Raw genomic sequence first — 20640 nt, 5'->3', positions numbered from 1 at the left:
GAGCCTGAGAACATGGGCTTCTACTCCCTGTTCAATTATGAGGAAGCCAGCAGAAGCATGAGGCTAAGCAAGGAGTCAGCAATCAGGACAACTGCATCCAATCTAGTAAACATCAGGGGGCACCTGCCTTCATCAGGGCCAGGCAGAACCTCCCGCTGACTCGGACAGAGCTCCGACTGCAAACACGAGAGCCACGGCCCCCCTCCCTCACGTCAAGCCCCCCCCTTCCCCCCACCCCAAGCTCTGAGAACGTACAGAGGGCGGACCGCCAAGCATACTTACAGGGAGGTCTGCATAGAAGTAGTGCTTCCTGTCAAACAAGGACTTCTTGTTGATGCAGCAGTTCAGTGCCAGGCCTGTCATCACGGCCGCTTCTACGCACCTCCTGTTGAGAACCTATGGAAGCACGACACACGGCTCGTCTCAGATCCAGGCCGAACAAATGCTTCTCCCACACACTGACATCCTCCCTGAATATTCAGTTTGGCCCTTCGACAGGCATTATCTCTGGTTCTCTTGTGTGGGCAGCTCCAGTTCACAAGCAGAGTCTTGTCTGTCTGGAAGTGGGAAAACTTTATATAAGAAAGGAAAATGCATGCAGTGGAGGGTCCTGCAGGGTATTTAATGAACTGCCACATCGGAGATCCTTTTCCCCGGTACCGGGCATCAAAGTGAACAGGGAGGGGCCCGGCAAAGCTCAGCAGAGTGGTGAGTACGGGGAATCCACTTAATCTCATTCCCTGTTTGCAGAACAAGGAGCTGGTCAGAATACAGAGGCAGCACGGGTTCCTAAGAGAAGGGTCCAAGAGGCAGCTCATGGAGCCACCTCAGTGAGGGTGGAAAACACTTCAGCAGAGAAAGAATGAACTTCTGGAAATTCTGGAAAAAAAAAAAAAACCACACTATTTCCTAAAGGGCTGGGAAATGTGGCCCGCCCGCCCCCTTGCTTTCAGTCCAGGCCTGGAGAACTCGAGAGGTGCACACCGAGTGTGCACTGTACCCTGACTCTTCCTGTACCACCCGTCTCTCCAGGGGCTCCGGGAGCCCAAAGGTTCTTTCTGGGTCCCAACCTCCCCCACGTTCAGGAGTGAATGACCAAGAAATGACTAGCAAACTTCCCAATCCAAAAGGAGGTGAACAGCTTTTAAGAACTTTGGGGGTAGGGATGTGGGGTCTAGAATAAAGCTGACAACTGGAGATAAGGAGAAAGCATTCAAAGTTCTGGAGTCGGACGGGTTCTCCTATGTATAAGTATGGCTGTATGAACAGAAGGCTCAGTTTGCTCACCTCGGAAGTAAGCATTTAGTATCTACCTTGAGGAGCGCAGAAAGTAACAGCCAGAACATCTACTCCATAGTAAGAAAGAAAGAATTAGCGCATTCTCCCCACTCTGCTTGTTAATGAAACACACTCCTATTCTTTATGAGAATATTTGTAACATTCTTTAGTGTATTTGGTATAATCTTATTTGTGTAGGGCTTTCCACAGCCACCATTTTATTCCAGCCTCACAGCAACCCTGTAGGGAAGGAATTTGTACGGTCTCGAAATTTCAGGAAAAGAAAAACCTAAGACCCAGAGATACCAAGAGACTCGTCCCAATCACAGAGATGGCAAATAGTCAAGTTAACTCCAAAACACACACATGTCCTTGCCTAGTGGGTGATAAACAGAATCCCAGTGGCTTAGGGACCAGCCCTTCAAGCTGGAATAATGAGTGCGCCACCCCCCTCCAACACAAGCACAGCTTGCTGATCAAACACAGATTTTGAAAACAAATCCATACAATAAAATGTAGGAGGCATGTCTACTTACTGCAATATACAACCCCCCGAAGACACCCCAAACAGCAAATCTCCCTCCTGGTAACATCATCACATGCCTTCTCTTCAGAAATCCGACTATAAAATGGAGCCTTCTCATAGCTGCTATCTGGACCTCTTTATTCTGCGCCAAGTAGTATTGTCAGCTCTACAGTAATAATGGTTCTCCCGAAGAAATGTATGTGTGTGTGTGGGGGGGGATAGGATGCTCTAATTATTGATGTTTTCACTTGCTAATGTTTGGTGTTTTACCAAGCAGTTGTTACCACAATACAAACAAAGCTAGCTGGCAGAAAACGCTGCCAGCTCCCAGCCTGCCGATTCAGGTCAAGGCCCACAAGAACACGGAACCGGAGTCCCAGCCTGGGGCCCTGCTCCTCCTGGGCTCTGCCGAGGCTTGGGCTTGCTGTAAACTGCCTGTCTGGCTCATCTGTACCAGGTCTGGCTTTATCACTCCCACTGATTTTCCAGCCACCATTGACTCGCTCATCTCTGTCCGGTCTGCCGCTCAGGGGGCCCAACCTGCTTCCTCCTCTCCTAGGTGTGAAGAGAACTCAGGTTTGTTTTGTTTGCAAATTTCTGCACACAGGTTGCTAACAAACTCCCTGTGCTGGCTCTGTGAGGGAGTGAGGGGTGGTGAGCGATCCCAGACTCCCACTGTGCCTGCATGCACAGGAGGACACCGGCACTCGAGAAACCATCAATTTCCAAAGAATAAGAAGGCAGGAAAACACATAAACATTAGAGCAATACTGAATATACTTTAATCTTTTTTTGATGATTTAGAAGACTTGAAGTACTTCAGGGTCAGAATTATAAGCATCAATCATCACCACACTACAGTCGCACAGAGGGGCTAGTAAACAGAGAGTGCCAGTTAAAAGAATGCCAAGAAAAAAGAATTTATTATGATCTTAGTCAAGCTGCTTATGACAGATGGAGGTCCAGGTCAGCATGTTCGGAGGACAGGATGTAGAACTAGAAAATTCAACTTGGGCTGTCTATTCTGAAAAACTTCTGAAGTATCTATAAAGTACCATATTTTAGGGATACAGAGGTAAATGGGACTCTGTCACTGCCACCAATGAATCTGCAGTGGAGACATGAACCTGCCAACATCTAGCTCCCTCTCAAGTTTGCCTTCTATACTAGGAAGACTTTGCTAAAAATGCAAATCTTACAGCATTCTGTTGCTTAAAATCAATCAATGGCTCCCAATACTCACTCACATGACAAAGGCCAAGCTTTTACAAGATCCACTTCCCACCTCCATCTTCAATTTTATCTCATATTAACAATCCTTCCCCCAAACACATATGGTCTATCTCCTATACAAATCATGTTGACCTGTGGACTCTCCCTCTTCTCATTCCATTCAAAATCTACCGAGATGTCACCAAACCTGTGAAACTTTCCTTATTCTTCTTCCTATGTACCCCTCTAATCTTCTACACACTTCCATTTGTGCTAGTATTACTCTGGACTGAATTTATTTACATATATTCCCATTAGACTAATTTTCATGAGGATGGGAACTGTCTGCTCATCCTTCCATATCCCTAGAGTATAAACAGAACTGAAAAGTAGTGGTGCTCAATTCATGTGTGTTAGATTCAAATGAGTGTGGAGGTGATGGATATCAAGGCAAGGTTTCAGAGAGGCAGTGATGTCTCAATCTCCTCAAAGGTATTACTTGCCACCTGTGGCCTTCACACTTGTTTCTGGAAGTTTCCTGAAGCAAAAACCAATCATGTATGATGAAATCAAAGAGGTCAACTTGAAGATTCAAAGACTTAATCTGTCTCAAAGAAAGTGTGTTCCAGAATTTTCTTTGTAATTAACATAAAGGGACTACAAAGGATCTCGGGGTTAGCCACAAGAGCTTTCATGCAGAAGGAAAGCCATGATCCCTGAAACTCCCATAGCACACCTTTCTCAATGGAGTCTTCACTCTTAAAGGAGGCTTCACACTGCCTTCAGGAATGATCCTCAGCAAGTATTTATTGCAAAGGAGATGTGCTATGCACAACACATACATTTGCCATTTAACCCTCGCAGTAATCCTAGGGCAGACACTACTACAATCCTCATCTTACAGATAATGAAGGGAATCACAGAGATTAAGTCATTTAGCCAAGGTGACCCATAAAATAAATGGCAGAGACAGGAAGTCAGACCCCTGGAATTCAGGCTCTCAATGACTACACTCTACCTTACATCTTCAAAGAATAAAGCATGTTACTGATAGCTAGCAACACAGCTATATCTGGCCAGAACTCCGGAACAGCAACTCAGACCAAATTCCATTGCAGATAATGTAAGGCAGATACTATTTTTAACACCTTCTCCATGGTGTCTATAGGTTTGTTTTCAGATGTTGAGCTTCTAGAGAACAGGCAACTGTGTTCTCAATTTGTAAAATAATACCATCTCTGGCATGTGGAACTTTGGATACTAGGTGGACTGACAGGTTTTCTCCATTAGCAGGGGATGTTGTATCAACACAAACTTCCAACAGTCTTAGATGTAAGAACTACCCATGAAATGATTTCTCAAATAAGCAAAAAGGCTCTTCTATTTTAATTAGAAGATAAGAAAAGTAGAAGTAGAAGAAATGTGCATCAGACCTCCAAGGACACAGTGACCCAATTTGAGAAACAGTCTTCTTAAGTCTTCTAAAGACTTACTTAGCCTAACCAAGCAAGCATTTCCTAATCTCTGAGTACAATGGACCATCATTTATGACAACTTCCACCACATTCCCACCCCCCTCCAAAAAAGTACCAGGCTACACACATTTTACTTTCCTAGTATATCTTGACTTTCCCCACTTCCTCTCAATCCTCTGGTTTAATTCAGGTCTCTTTTCACATACCCTTCCCTCCAGCTAAGACTTCTGCACTGACCACCTGGCCAAGTTTCTCTCCCTCCATTCTAGTCCTCTAGGATCTCCTTCATGCCCATTTAAGAGTGACCTTTCTAAAGGGTAAATTCGGTCCACGCGATGCCCCTACTTAAAATCCTTCTTCACTACTCCTCGTAACTGAGAGGATAAAGTCCAATTGTTTGCTGGAATCTTCTACGTCCTTCATCAGTTAGCCCCCGACTACCTTTCTAGCCTCCTCTTTTTCCACTGTGCCTGACCCCAGAGACCCTCATGCAAACTTGCATCTGACATGCTTCTTCTGTACAAACTGCTGCTTCTGCTGGTAATGCCTTTTCTTCTCATCCACTTGAGTAAGACCTTAGCCCCTGGCAAGACCTGGATGTCCCACCACTAGTGTGGTCTAGGTATTCCTTCTTCTCCAGTAAAGCACGTCTCCCCAAGCCAACTGAGCTCCCTGAGGGCAGTCAAGTTATTTTATCTTATTCCCCTCTGCCCCACTACCTAAATGCAATACCAAGCTGATTAAACATTAACAGAGGTAATGAATAATTTAACATTCCCTTTATCAACATCCAAAAGACTACAAGCTATGAAATAAAAGCAAAATTGTTTTACAAAATATGTGTGGTCTGGAAAAAGAAACTACTCTTAGAATGTAAAACAGAACAAATTTGATACAGAGACTTTATTACCCAAATGACAGAAGAGTTGAGATGTCACAGAGGGCACAGTAAGGCAATTTAAGAGATTCTCAATAGCAGGAGGCTGCTGCTACTCCTTGCTGGAGGGATGGGGGTGGAGAGAAGCAATGTTCCCAGAGCCAGGGCATGGGGCACCCAGAGGACCCTGGAAACACAGCGGACCTGTCTCCCAGGAGCTGCAATCAGGGACAAAACCCAGCCACGGCCAAGAGGGGTTGCCAGAGAGGAAGAGAGAAATATTTTATAGCTTCTTTCCTCTCATCTCTGGTCTCTCACCAGAGCCTCCCATGGGCCTAACCAGCTGGGAGCCAGCTGGCCAGGGACACCAGGAACAGAAGCACACGGGGGTAGCGTGCACCCCTCTGATACTCAGCAGAGCAGAGGAATAATGAAGTGTGATATGGGGGATAGGCAGGCCACAACTGCACAGCAAAGACATGCATTTGTATAGTCACTTCTGTGACTTTTTCTTTTGATAATAGCTAATGAATAAAATCATGCCACTCTCAAGTCCAATCAACATAAAACTGAAAATTCTGTGAACTCCTTTTTCATATACTGGGAGCCAAAAATTATGAAATGCTACTGTCTTCTAAGAGACATTTGTGATAACTCAACTTGGGTTGGAATGAACTCCAAGTCTACATGGACCATTAGGAAAGGATTTGCTAAGCAAGTCAACAGAATGAAGAAGATTCCATAATCTAATGAAGTCAATATAATATTCCTTAGAATTCCCTGAAATTCTACTAATTATAAATAAATCCATTCACTAAAGTCAGCCTCTGGGACCTATACCAGGAAATATTTTTGTGATGTATTTCAAAGAAATAAAACTATCTTTCAAAACAGTCTACTACTCATAACATTTCTCTCCCATTCCTAACTGGTGAGCCCACAGTGCTATGATCCCCAAAGTCAGTCCAATAGCTATCAGTACCTCCTTTAAAAATTGAGGTAACATGACTAGACTCGTGTACTCACTAAAAATCCAGTTAGCAATTCTTTTGGAGCATTAAAGCAAAGATCACAAAGTGATGTTTTACAAAAAGCCCAAATGGCAATTATTCTGTGAAATTAATAATATATAAGACCAATCTGATGATTAAGATACAGCATGGTAAATGCTTTAATTTATGGAGAGAAAGTAATTAAGATTTATTAAGAAAAATAAGGCAGTAAAATGGGCCTTTATCTTACTGCTCACCATAAATTTATCACAAAGCATAACTCCCCTCTAATTCACATTCAAGGAAAAAGTTACTACATAGATAAATTTTCGTTACCGTAGAGAAAATCGTTGCCCATTTCCCCACTCCACATCCCTTCTCACCACTGGGCCCTTTTATCATCACCCAAAACAAATACAAACACTCCTGAGTTACGAAAATTAAACTTGCGAAAACTGGTCAGGTAGGTAAGATAATTTTTTTAAAGTGAAATTTTACCACAAAAAGTTACTAGCTTTATGAAGATATTAAATATTTATAGCGATATACCCATGTAAATATATGACCTTTACGCCTAAACATGGACACTGCCTAGGGAAAAGGAGAAAGTGAATGCTATATTTTCTCTTTTGTTTAAATCCCTTTTTCCCAAAGGGGAAGACAGCTCCCATTCTCAAATAGCCACTTCACAGGAAACAATTCTTGTTTAAGAGGAGGGTATGATTTGGCAGTTTTGACTGTTTTTCAGCTCTAAGACTCCTCTTTAGTTTCTTGTACCAATGCCGCTCCCTACAACTGGTCAAGATCAAAGGCAAAGTGTTGATCCAAAGTGTCAGAAGGCCCACTCTCCTTGTTGAGATTCCATACTCCTCTTGCCTCTTGCCAACCTGGCAAGGTCAGGTGGCTAGGGCTGGTGCCCACAGTCACCCACAGCTAAGGCTAGCCCACACCAGCGGGGTCTTTAGAACTGAAGCAGTCTTTCTTGCTTTTCCACAGACCACTGGCACACTAAGATGTGATCTTAACCGCTGGGTTGTAACAAAAAAAGAAAGAAGAGCCTTGGCAACTCTAGGCTTGCCTCTAGTCTAGTTAAAAAGTTTCCATATGACGCAGCCTGGTTTGCTTGGACTTCACTGTGGGGTTGGAGGCCAATGACCTGGCTACTATAGTGTTCATCTGTGGAGTCTTATGCTTGGCCACTTCGCCAAGTCAGATAGACAGGAAGGCTTAAGGGCAGCCAGTAAAAAGCAAGATTGGGTGTGACATGAACTGGTCTCTGTTTCCCACAGCATTTCCAACAGTCATTCATTTGGCATTACTCATTACAATCAAATTGATCTATGAGAAGACTTGTACTAATTCACAAACCAGGAGAAAACGAAGAAAGACCTGAAACTAATCTCTACTATTACTAGCTGTGTAACCTTGCACAAATGAACTAACCTCTCTCAATTCCCTTCTTTGTTAGGGGAATAGTAACACAGCAGGTTTGTTCTATGAATTAAATAAAATTACTTAACACATGGAAGACATTTAGAAAATACTAGTTTCAGAACGGAAGTGTTAAATGCAAAATGCCCATCTCAACTGAATCTTTTATATGCAAGATTTTCTAGGAGGCAAGGAACTCTAATGAGAAAAGTCTAAACAGCTCCACTGTTTAGCCATTAGTCTAGAAATACAATCCAAAGCAAGGCACAACAGATGCTGAAATTATGTATTATGTCAACATAACATTTCCCCCTTAAATGATAACCAACACCTTTTGTGACAATTAGTGTGTTATCTCCAGTGCAATGGAGACCATATTTCTCAATGCCTCAGGAAGCTTCTATTACTTAATTTTCTGTTTTATGGGAAAGCAAAATTTTCCTGGGTAACATTGTATATTTGCCTATGGCTGGGAAAAGCTTCTATTCTCAAATGAAAGGAACTACTTTCTAACACGCTGAATGCTTATAAATCAATTAAATGAGTCAATTTTTAGCCTCATCTCACTGATGTCCACTACACATCTATGGCTTCCTGTCTTCAAGACAGTAGTTACATCTGGAACGCAAAGACAGTCCATGGAGAAGAGACATATGAAGGCATGAAGCAGATATAAGAATCATGTTTAAAAAAAAAAAAATCATTGTTCTTTTCCAATAAAACTTTGATATAGGGCCATGATCTTTAACTAAGAAAGCTCTTCCTCCCACACCCACTTTTAATCAAAAATTTGTCTTTCTCTTGTTTATAACTTTTTAAAAAATATTTTATTTATTTGACAGAGAGAGAGAGGGCGCACAGTAGGGAAAGCGGCAGGCAGAGGGAGAGGGAGAAGCAGACTCCCCACTGAGCAGAGAGCCCAACACTTGAGCCCAGGACCCTGGGATCAAGACCTGAGACTAAGGCAGACACTTAACCAACTAAACCACCCAGGTGCCCCTCCTGTTTACAACTTTTAAGAAAAATATACTGATATCAAAAAAGCTAAAACATACAAACCCCTTCATTTTAGATTGCCCTCATATAGAAACTGCAGAGTTGGGACGCCTGGGTGGCTCAGTTGGTTAAGCAGCTGCCTTCGGCTCGGGTCATGATCCCAGTGTCCTGGGATTGAGTCCCACATCAGGCTCCTTGCTCTGTGGGGAGCCTGCTTCTCCCTCTGCCTGCTATTCTGTCTGCCTGTGCTCACTCTCTCCCCCTCTCTCTCTGATAAATAAATAAAATCTTAAAAAAAAAAAAAAAAAAAGAAACTGCGGAGTCTTTTCTAATCTATCCTAAAATTTACTCACAAGACTCCATACCTGGAGAAATTCAATGGAATGACAAACTATTTCATATTACTGAAACATCAAGAGTAATCAGTAACAGGGGCATCTGGGTGCCTCAGTCGTTAAGTGTCTGCCTTCGGCTCAGGTCATGGTCCCAGGGTCCTGGGATGGAGCCCCGCATCAGGCTCCCTGCTCAGTGGGAAGCCTGCTTCTCCCTCTCCTGCTTGTGTTCCCTCTCCTGTGTGTGTGTCTCTCTGTCAAATAAATAAATAAAATCTTAGAGAGAGAGAAAAAAAAAGAGGCATCAGTGATAGCAGTAAGAAATATTAATTTCATGAGTGGAAAGCTCTAATGATTCAGAATGAGATCTACTTTCATTTTTGTATGAAAGATTAGTACTATGTTGAAAGATCTGACTTGCTGAGAAATCAAACAACTGGCCTAACCAACTGAACTCTAAGAAATGCTTGCTAGGTGTTCACCACTGAGTGGTACGCATGGGGAGTTCGGTGAAACAAGGCCTGTGGATATCAAAAGCAAAGTCCTTAGAGACACATACACCTGCTATGTTCATCAGTCCCACGCATGTCCTGAGGAGTGAGCCTTTGGAAGAGTCTCTCAGGACGTAGAGTTTTAGGAAGAAAAAAATATCTTTCATTGGCTACATCCAACAGGAATGAATACACCTCTTTAGAGTTTCATGGTAAGCCATGAAATCATGAGGTGAAAAGATAAAAGACAAGGAAAAAAGCTACACTCTCATTGGGCAGAACACCCTACTTCCTTAATTATGTTTGCTTCAGGAGGAGATAATAAAAGAACTGGCCTGGACTTTTAAAACAAGGGGCAGAGGGATGGAAGGGGGAAGAAAAAGGAGAAGGAAAAAGGAAGAAAATGAGGCTAAAGAGACGTGACAACTGGACGTACCATGTGATCTCTGAATGGGTCCTGGATGGGGGTGAAGAAAACAAAAGACACTCCTGAGACTACCGTGGGAACACGAATAGGAACCGCGGCTGAGATGTCCGTGCTGTATGGTATCAGCTGTCCTTACCGCCATCATTTTGCAGCGATCCCAGAAGGAACGTTTTTGTTCCCCAGAGATAGATGCGGAGATATCTGGGGGTGGAGGGCCATGGTGTCTGCAACCTACTCTCAAATGACTCATCCGAAAGAAGAAACCATCTAGGTGCAGGACGGATGTTCACTGTATTATTTTTTCAACTTTTTCATAAGTTTGGATTTCTTCAAAATAAAAAGTGTGGGGGCCAGAGAAAGGAGTGGATAATTCTCCTGCCTGAGAGGATGGTGAGATGCTACAAGCCAGAAGGGGGAGAGAGAGCCTGGAGGAGGCAGGAGCTATTTAAACTGATGCTGACTCATAAGCCGTACGTGTGCACCACAAATTTGCATTCACCAGGGCTGAAAATCAGCTGTAAAAGAGAAAATACTCTAGATACTGTATCTCCCTAAAACTTGCCTGTGCCATAGTCAAGTGGGACATATTAGGGCCCTGTGTGGGTGCTGCAGTTCGGAGCAGCCCTCTAGGAATGTGAGCAATCTGTTAACAGGGAATTCTCTATTATCTACCTATAAGCATAAAAATGCTGCATATGGGCCACACGTATGTACTCTAGAATATGAAAAGACAACTTGTTCTTTTACCTGGGAGGAAAATGATTTTCCCCAACTATATATTTTCTGGTTGAAAATACTTTTTGGCTTCCCCCAAACCTGTACGGGCATCTTACTTTCTGTTGGTGCTTCTGTACTGTTGCTTCACAATGTCACCGGGCATGACATTTCTCAGTTCGTGCGTCTCTGGAAGACATCTATGATCAAGAACTTCATCTAAATTAAATTCAAGTTAATTAAATTCATGCTGTTGTAACGTGTGCCACCCTGAGTTATTTCAGTGAGTGTTACACAAGTGTCTGCCACCCTCATCCCTTGCTCAACTCTACTGGCCACTAGGGAATGGAAGTATTTCTACTTGAACCATACCAAGTTAAGAATATGAGTGTTCTCTTTAAAAAAGGGGGGGGGCACCTGAGTGGCTCAGTGAGTTAAGCCTCTGCCTTTGGCTCAGTCATGATCTCAGGGTCCTGGGATCGAGCCCCGCATCAGGCTCTCTGCTCAGCGGGGAGGCTGCTTCCTCCTCTCTCTCAGCCTGCCCCTCTGCCTACTTGTGATCTCTATCAAATTAAAAAAAAAAAAAGAATATGAGTGTTCTAACCATACCAAAAAACATTTACTTGCCGCTCAGAGAGTTTTAAAGTGCTTTCATATACATTAACTTCTCTGTTTTCATATCGTCAACATGGAAGAGAAAAAGAAAGAAGGTAAGTAAGATAGCTTCCTGACCAGGATAAGTGAGCACAGGTTATGAGTGAGTACAGGCATCTTAAATGTTTACAACCAGCTATAAAGGAAAAAGTCTCTGTTATGTTTTGTTGGAAATGAACAATTAGCAAATACTGCAGAAGGGAATGAAGTCTGGTGCTTTATGCTAAGAATGGGAACAAGGCAACTCTCCTTTCTATTTTTAACTGGGCTCCTGACCTCCCTGTGTCCTTAGGCTAGTCAGCAAGGGCCTCGATTTCTACTTCTGTCAGCTGGGGTTGGCGCTGCTGACCTTGCTCACTGGGGTGGCCTATGAGTTGGCAAACATCACTGAAAATTCAAGACACTATTGACAATCACATATTATTGCCTGTCTGCATCTCCTAAGAAAGCTGCAGAGCATGACAAAGACCCCTGATTGATTGACCATGCTTCTTGCTTTTACACTTGTGAAAGATTCATGCATCAAAATCTGAAATGCAATACTTTTAAGGTACCTAGGAATGGTAATGTGTTTTGATTCTCACTTACTCTCCCAGTCCCAGCAGCCCTACTCCTTATTACAATGATGCAACCAGTGGTGGAAGGCTGGAAAACATGAAAGCTCGCTAGAAAGAACCCTGTGCCATGAGGAACAGACTGCTCTTCAGAGGGGCCCAGCCCGACTATACCAACTACACCAACATCACCAAGGTGACGTTTGTCATCTCTGAGAGGCCAATGGCAAAATGACTTCCAAACCTTGCCAAGATTTTAAAAAGAGCTAAGGGGGAAAAATGCCCCAAGATGCTGCAGTGTACAGAAGAGCCAACAATTCCCCACCTCCCCCTTCCCCCACCATACTGATATGAAGATGAAAATACATACAGAAATGACCAAGTAAGAAAGGCCCATCCCAATGGCCTCAGATGCCAAATGTATTTACTTGTGGTATGGAGAAGGAATTCCATAGAACTCATTCAAAAAGACCATTTCACATCTATTTGCAGACATAAAACAGACACAGCAGAACTGTCTTGTGCTTTTGAGGGCAGGAGCGGGCATTCTCCATTCTTCTGCGTCCATATCACCATGTGGCTGGATTTTGCTCTCTACTTCATACTCTCTTATCCCCAAAAGAGGAGTGACTTGTTGACTAGTGACTTTGAAAAGAGAAACCACACACCTGTGGGTTGGCCCTTCTGGGGGGACATTTTTACGAGAAGTCCCCAGTACAAATCATCAGAACCAAGCTCTATGAGCCCTTTCTGGTCAGTATTGATGCAGCGATGATACATTCTAGGCCCCTGCGGACATCTGAAAAGGTTTTGGTACAAACAGGCTCTTCCCCTACAAGTGAAAGGCCTACAGTTTTGGGGCACCAGTTCAACGTAAGTGGAAAGTACTAGAAATTATTTGGCTGTATGTCAGGTTGCATTTTTCAATCAAGCTATTATTGGTAATAAAACGGATATGCTCACCTCCATCTGTCTGACCTGTATGTTGATTTCTCAATTGGTTCTGACTCAAAAGGAGAAGGTGGTCTAATTTTTAGTGACCCCATGATACCTTCCTGGAAATTCTTCTCTAACACTCATAAAACCAATCTAGAAACCTGCACAGCATCAACAATGACTCTATAAAGCAGAAGAGACCCAAGAGGGCCAGCTGCCGTGGCTGGGCATGCATTTCCTGTGAGGGAAGAGCTTTTACATGTCTGCTGCAATTTTTTAAGTTCTGGAACTGTCCATGGAAGAAAAATGAATGGTACCCAGCTGCATGATTTCAGGCTGCATTTTTATTATAGGCTTCTAGTATAAATCACTAGAACAAAGCCTGCATGAGCTGCCTGAATGTCAGGGACGAAAATAGTGTCACAGAACACTGTTAGGTAATTTTTTTAACTACTCCATATTTATATCAACAAAAGACTCCTAAGCTTTCATACTCCTGGGCATCTTTGGTAATGTGTTTATGTTTTATTTTCTACACATCCCCACCTCACTTTCCAGTATGACAGACTTTTTGGTGCAGTAGTGTACCAAATTCATTTTAAACAGTTAAGTGTTCTTTCTAAGTATAGCACTATCTCCTCTGACAAGGGCTCGCTGCTCCTGTGTGCAATCTCTCATCCAAGCACATATTTTGAGGGGAAAACAAACCAACATAAGGGAACATGGAAAAGGAAGAAAAGCCCTTTCCAAACATAATACTGAAGGTTTCTTCCTCAGGAACGAATCCTGGGGGGAGATGAGCGTGCTGCCTGGAGATGTTCCCTTAACAGGGAAAAAGCAGAGAGCAGCAGAGAAACACAGCTCGGTCAGAGAGATGCTTTGCAGGCCTAGGAGAGTCACTTGGAGTAAAGGCCGGATGATGTTCTTTAGGTTCCCCAAGGCCGGGGTGGAGGGCAAACAAAACCTCAGTTTCCTCATGGGTCTCCCACCATAGCTGGCTGAACCTTTCAATGCTATCATATTGCTTTTTGTTATCCTTAAGAGGAATGAGATGACATCATCATTTCCATACAAAGGTGAAGGGAATGATTCAAGGATACATTCTTTTGGGAAAATGAGAACTTTTAAAGGCAATGGGTAAGTAGATGATCCAGACGGTGGAGTAGGATTCTGAACTCCTCTCCTCCCACAGACACCCCAAAGGCTGCAATTACATACGCAGCAACCCTCTCTGAGAATAACCTAAAGGACAGCAGAACATTCTTCTACAGCTAAAGATGTAAACAGAGAGCTACACTGAGAATGATTGGAGGGGTAGAGATGTGATCTTATTGGGATGCCCACCCCCGAATGTGGGACCCACAAGTAGGAGGAACATCACAGGTGTGAAGATCCATCTTGAGGAGTGAGGAGTTCAAGATCCACATCAGACATCCCCTGCCCTGGGGCACTGCACTGGGAAGATGAGCCCCATGATGTCTGGCTTCAAGAATCAGGAGGGCTTAACTCCAGGAGCTTTGAAAATGAGTGAGGCTTACTTCCAAGAGAGCCGGAGGAATGGGAAACCAAGACTCTTCTCTTAAAGGGCCTATGCACAAGCTGACTTGCTTGGGAACTGGGTACAGAGGCAGAAGGAAGAAAAGTACCTGGTCATATGTGAACACTGATGAGTTTTAGGGCATGTGAAAGAGACAGGACTCTGTAGGAATTTTCTCCAGGAACAGAAGCACTGGCAGGCACCATCTTTCTTGCCCTCCTTCTACCTAGCTAGCCCACTGCTGGCCAGGGCTAGTTCTGACACTCTACCTACCTTGCTAGCACTGTTCACCCTGCCCCTGTGTTTCCCCATTGGACTTGCCACACCCACCTGCCAGCCTTGGCAGGTGTGCCTCCATAATGCTCCCACTTTACCATGCCCTGTGGGCAGACTCTGCCAGGACCAGAAAATGCCCAAAGCGGCTCCCATTCTACCACAGCTGGCAAGTGGCTCAGCCAAGACTGGTCCTCCCTCCAAAACTGCTCCCACCCAGCCACACCTGAAGGTAGCCTCGTTTAGGAACAGTGCCTCCACAAAGTAGTTCTCTCCCTACCACACCTGGCAGGTGGCCTCAGCTAGGACGAGGGCCCCTCTAAAGTGGCTCTTGAGCTGGGGAGCAGTTCTGACCCCCAGCATTCCCACAACTGTTTGGTCTTGCAGCCAGCCGTAACTAGGACTAGACTTCCCCATGCTTGCATGCTTGCAGTAGCCTTGACTGGACATTTCAGCTGTGCTGGGGGCCAGCTCCACCCACCAATGAGTCCAAAGTAGTCATATCCCAGCTAAATTAGACAGGTGCACATAGCCCACACAGCAGATGCTTCGGGAGATCCTGGTTGTGGTGACCAGGGGAGGACTGTGCTTCTGGGTCCTACAGGATGCCTTCTACATTAGAACACCCCTTTAAGACCAGGAGATGTAGCTGATCTCCTTAATGCTCAGAAACAAATACAGAGCCAGGTAAAATGAAGAGACAAGAAAATATGTTCCAAATGAAAACAAAAACAAAAACAAAAACAAAAACAAAAAACCAGAAAAAAACAAAAAACAAGATAAAACCTCAGAAAAAGAACTGAACAAAATGAAGACAGTCAATCCAAGTAATGATCTTAAAGATGCTCACCAAACTTGGGAGAACTGATGACTACAGTAAAAATTACAACAAAGAGAAAGAAAATCTATAAAAGAACCAATCAGAACTGAAGAATACAATAATTGAAATGAAAAATACATGAGAGAGAACCAACAGCAGATTAGAGAATGCAATAGGACAAATCAGCAATCTGGAGACAGGACAGGAGAAATCACCCATGCTGAACAGTAAAAAGGAAAAAAATGATTTAAAAAAATGAGAATTGTTTAAGGGACCTACAGGAGAACACCAGCTGGATTAACACCTGCAATATAGAGGTCCCAGAAGGACAGAGAGAAAGGGGCAGAAATCTTATTTAAAGAAATAATAGCTGAAAACTTCCCTCACTTGGGGAAGAAAAAGATATCCAGGTCTGGGAGGCACAGAGGAGGCCAAACAAGATGACATCAAAAAGGTCCTCATAATTAAAAGACACATAATAATTAAAATGTAAGAAATTAAAAATAAGGAGAGAATCTTACAAGCAGTAAAAGAAAAGCAACTAATTATGTACAAGGGAGCCCCCATAAAACTATCAGCTAACTTTTCCACAGAAACTTTGCAGGTCATAAGAGAAGGGCAGGATACTTTGGAAGTGATAAAAGAAAATACCCTACAATCTGAAACATTCTACCTGGCAAGGTTTTCATTCACAATTGAAGGAGATGAAAGAGTTTACCGGACAAACAAAAAGTTAAAGGAGTTCAGGACCACTAAGCTAGCCTTACAAGAAATTTTACAGGCAATTCTTTAAATCAAAAAGAAAAGGAAGAAAAAAAAAAAAAGAAAAGGAAGTAAAAAAACTAAGAAAGCAAAATATGTGGTAAAAGCAAACATACAGTAAAGGTGGTGGATCAATCTCTTATAAAAAGCTGGCACGAAGGTGAAAAGATAAAAGTAGTAAAATCAACTATATCTACAATAATTACTTAAGGGATATAAAAAAAAACAAAAATTGTAAAGTACAAAGACAAATGCACAAGCCATGGCAGAGAGAGAGTAGTGTTTTCAGCATGTGTTTGAATTAAGTGACCATCAACTAAAAATAGACTGCTAATACATATATTGTTATATATGAACCTCATAATAGCCACAAATCAAAAACCTATTACAGATACAAAAAAATGTAGTGTTTGAATTAAGTGACCATCAACTAAAAACAGACTGTTAATACATAGATTGTTATATATGAACCTCATAATAGCCACAAATCAAAAACCTATAATAGATACACACACAAAAAAGAGGAAGAAACCCAAACATAACACTAAAGTCATTACAAAGGAAGAGAGCATACGAAGAAAGCAACAAAGAGAACCACAAAAACAAAAAGAAAACAATTAACATAATGGCAATAAGTACATACCTATCCATAATCACTTTAAATGTAAATGGACTAAATGCTCCAACCAAAAGACAAAGTATAACTGAATGAATTAAAAAAAAAAAAAAAAAAGACTCATTTATATGTTGCCTGCAAGGGACTCACTTCAGACTGAAGAAACATAGACTGAAAATGAAGGGATAGAAAAAGACAGTCCATACAAATGAAAACAAAAAAAAAGTCGGGATGGTAATACTTATACCAGACAAAACAGACTTGAAAACAAAAGACTGTAAGTCAAAGAAGAGAATTACATAAGTGATTCAATCCAACAAGAGAATGTAGCAATTGTAAATATATATGTACCCAATGTAGAAGTGCCATATAAAGGGAACAATTGACAGTAATACAGTAATAGTAGGGAACTTTAACAACCCACTTATGTCAATGGATAGATCATCCAGGCAGAAAATCCATGAAGAAATAGTGGCCTTAAACAATACAATAGGTCAGACAGACTTACCTGATATACATGGCAAATTCCATCCACAAACAGGGCATGTGGAACATTCTCCAGCATAGATCACATTAAGCCACAAAACAAATCTCAATAAATTTAAGAAGACTGAAATTAACAGTATAAAACTAGGTATCAATTTCAAGAAAAAAAAAAAACCTGAAAAAAATGCAAACATGTGAAGGCTAAACAACATGCTATTAAAGAACCCATGGGTCAATGAAGAAATTAAAGAGGAAAAAAAAATCTTCAGACCAAAACCCCGCCCCCCAAGAAAACATAGAAAAGAAAAAAGAAAAAAAAAATTAAGACAATATCCTTCATGAACACGGATTCAAAAATTCTCAAAAAAATCTTAGAAAACCAAATTCAATGATATATTTAATGGTCATAGAACACAATGAAATGGGATTTATTCCAAGGATATGAAGATGGCAACAATAAACGTGATAGACCACATTAACAAAATGAAGGACAAAATTCATATGATCATTTCAACAAAAACAGAGGAAGTATTTGACAAAATTCAACATCCATTTATGATAAAAACTCACAATGAAATCGGTATAGAGGGAATGTACTTCAACATAATAAAGAACAAACCCACTGCTAACATCAAAAGCTAAAAGCTTTTCCTCTAAGATAAGGAACAAAAAAGAATGCCCACTCTTGCCCCCTTTTATTCAACACAGTACTGAGTCCTCATCATAGCAACTGTACAAGAAAAGAAATAAAAGGCATCCAAATCGGTAGGGAAAAAGTAAAACTGTCACTATTTGTAGATCACAGGACACTATACAGAGAAGACCCTAATGACTCCACCAAAATACTATTAGAAAACAAATTCAGCTGCAGGATACAAAATTAATATAAGAGAAATTGGTTGTGTTTTTATAATACTGAAATACCAGAAAAAGAATATAAGAAAACTAACCCATTTACAATTGTATAAAAAAAACAAAAAAAAAAAACAAAAAAAAAAACCCAAAACAACCCTAAGAATAAAGGATGTAACCAAGGAGGTGAAAGATCTGTAAGACACTGATGAAAGATGTTGAATATGATACAAATAAATGGAAAGATACACCATACTCATGGACTAAAAAATAATATTGTTAAAAATGTCCATACTACCCAGGTAAAGCAATTTACAGATTCAATGTAATCCCTATCAAAGTATCAATAGCATTTTTCAAACAACTAGAACAAATAATCCTAATATTTGTATGGAACCACAAAGGACTCCAAATAGCCAAAGCAATCTTGAGAAGGATAACAAAGCTGGAGGTATCATGGTCCCAGATTTCAAACTTCAAAATTGCAGTAATCTAAACAATATAGTACTGGCATAAAAACAGATTACTGGAACAGAATAGAGAGTCCAGAAATAAACCCATGCTTATACGGTCAATTAATCCATGACAAAGGAGACAATTATATACAATGGGGGAAAAGACAGTCTCTACAATAAATGGTGATGGGAAAATAGGACAACCTCATGTATCACTTGCACACTATATACAAAAAGAAACTCAAGTGGATTAAAAGACCTAAATTTAAGGCTTGAAACCACAAAAGTCTTTTTTTAAAGATTTTATTTATTATTTATTTGACAGAGAGAGAGAGAGACAGCATAAGTAGGGGAGCAGCAGCCAGTGCGAGAGGGAGAAGTAGACACTCTGTTGAGCATGGGGTCAGATGGGGGGCTCGATCCCCGGACCCTGGGATCATGACCTGAGCCAAAGGCAGCTGCTCGACCAACTGAGCCATACAGGTGCCCCAGAAACCAAAGAACTCTTTTTTTTTTTTTTTTAAGATTTTATTTATTTATTTGACAGAGAGAAATTACAAGTACACTGAGAGGCAGGCAGAGAGAGAGAGAGAGAAGGAAGCAGGCTCCCTGCCGAGCAGAGAGCCCGATGCCGGACCCCATCCCAGGACCCTGAGATCATGACCTGAGCCGAAGGCAGCGGCTTAACCCACTGAGCCACCCAGGCGCCCGAAACCATAGAACTCTTAAAAGAAAACATAAACAGTAAATTCCTACATATTGGTCTTAGCTATACATATATATATATATATACACACACACACACACACCATACATATATGTATATATAAACACACACACACACACACACACACACACACACACACACACATATATGGATCTGTCTCTTTAGGCAAGGACAACAAAAGCAAAAATAAGTGCATGAGACTATATCAAACTAAAAAGCTTTTGTGTTGTGAAGATAATTGTCAACAAATGAAAAGGTAAGCTATTGAATGGGAGATTTCCGAATGATATATCTGATAAAGAGTTAATATCTAAAATATGTAAAAAATTCATACAACTCAACACCAAAACCCCATAAACAATCCAATTAAAAAATAGGAAGAGGAATAGACATTTTTCCAAAGATATACAGATGACCAACAGGCATCAGTGATGCTCCACATCACTCATCTTATGGGAAAGGTAAATCATAACCATAAGATACTACCTCACCCCTGTCAGAATGACTAATATGAAAAAAGACAAGAAATACCAAGTGTTGATGAGGATATGAAGAAGAGAGAACCCTTGTGCACTGTTGGTGGGAATATAAGATGTTGGTGGGAATATAAGATAGCTGTACCATCTTATATTCCCAACAACAGTGCTATGGGAAACACTATGGAGAGTCCTCACAAAATTAGAAATAAAACTACCATACCACCCAACAATTCCACTGCTGGGTATTTTTTCCTTTTTTTAAGATTTTATTTACGTATTTGACACAGAGAGAGGGAGACAGTGAGAGAGGGAACACAAGCAGGGGAGAGGAAGAAGCAGGCTTCCTGCTGAGCAGGGAGCCAGATGTGGAGCTCGATCACAGGACGCTGGGATCATGATCTGAGCTGAAAGCAGATGCCTAATGACTGAGCCACCAAAGTGCCCCTCCACTGCTGGGTATTTATCTGAAGAAAACGAAAATACGAATTTGAAAAGATATACACACCTCTATGTTCACCGTTAGCATTATTTACGATAGCCAAGATAGGGAAGCAATGTAAGTGTCCATCAACTGATGAATGGATAAAGAAGTGGTATATACACCCATAGAAAATTACCCAGTCATAAAAAAAGAATGAAATCTTACCACTTCATGGATGGACCTAGAAGGTATTATGGTAGGTAAAGACAGAGAAAAATACAGTATGATTTCACTTACAGGTGAAACAAAACAAATGA

The 20640-nt window shown here is 41.6% G+C and overlaps 1 protein-coding gene across 2 annotated transcripts in view; it reads right to left on the bottom strand.

Annotated features, from left to right (window-relative positions):
• GATB (glutamyl-tRNA amidotransferase subunit B) overlaps positions 1 to 20640 on the bottom strand; it is a 96846-nt gene that overhangs the window by 59113 nt on the left and 17093 nt on the right. For both annotated transcript variants that reach the window (XM_045078326.1, XM_004758056.3), the window contains exon 3: positions 283 to 396. In XM_045078326.1, the coding sequence (XP_044934261.1) occupies positions 283 to 396 (114 nt within the window). The remainder of the gene's footprint in view (positions 1 to 282; positions 397 to 20640) is intronic.

This window comes from Mustela putorius, unplaced genomic scaffold (genome assembly GCF_011764305.1).
Source record: "Mustela putorius furo isolate JIRA1106 unplaced genomic scaffold, ASM1176430v1.1 tig00000242_pilon_pilon_pilon, whole genome shotgun sequence".
NCBI classification, from domain to species: Eukaryota; Metazoa; Chordata; class Mammalia; order Carnivora; family Mustelidae; genus Mustela; species Mustela putorius.
The sequence above is the reverse complement of the archived record's forward strand: the minus strand, read 5'-3'. Positions and strand labels throughout refer to the sequence as shown.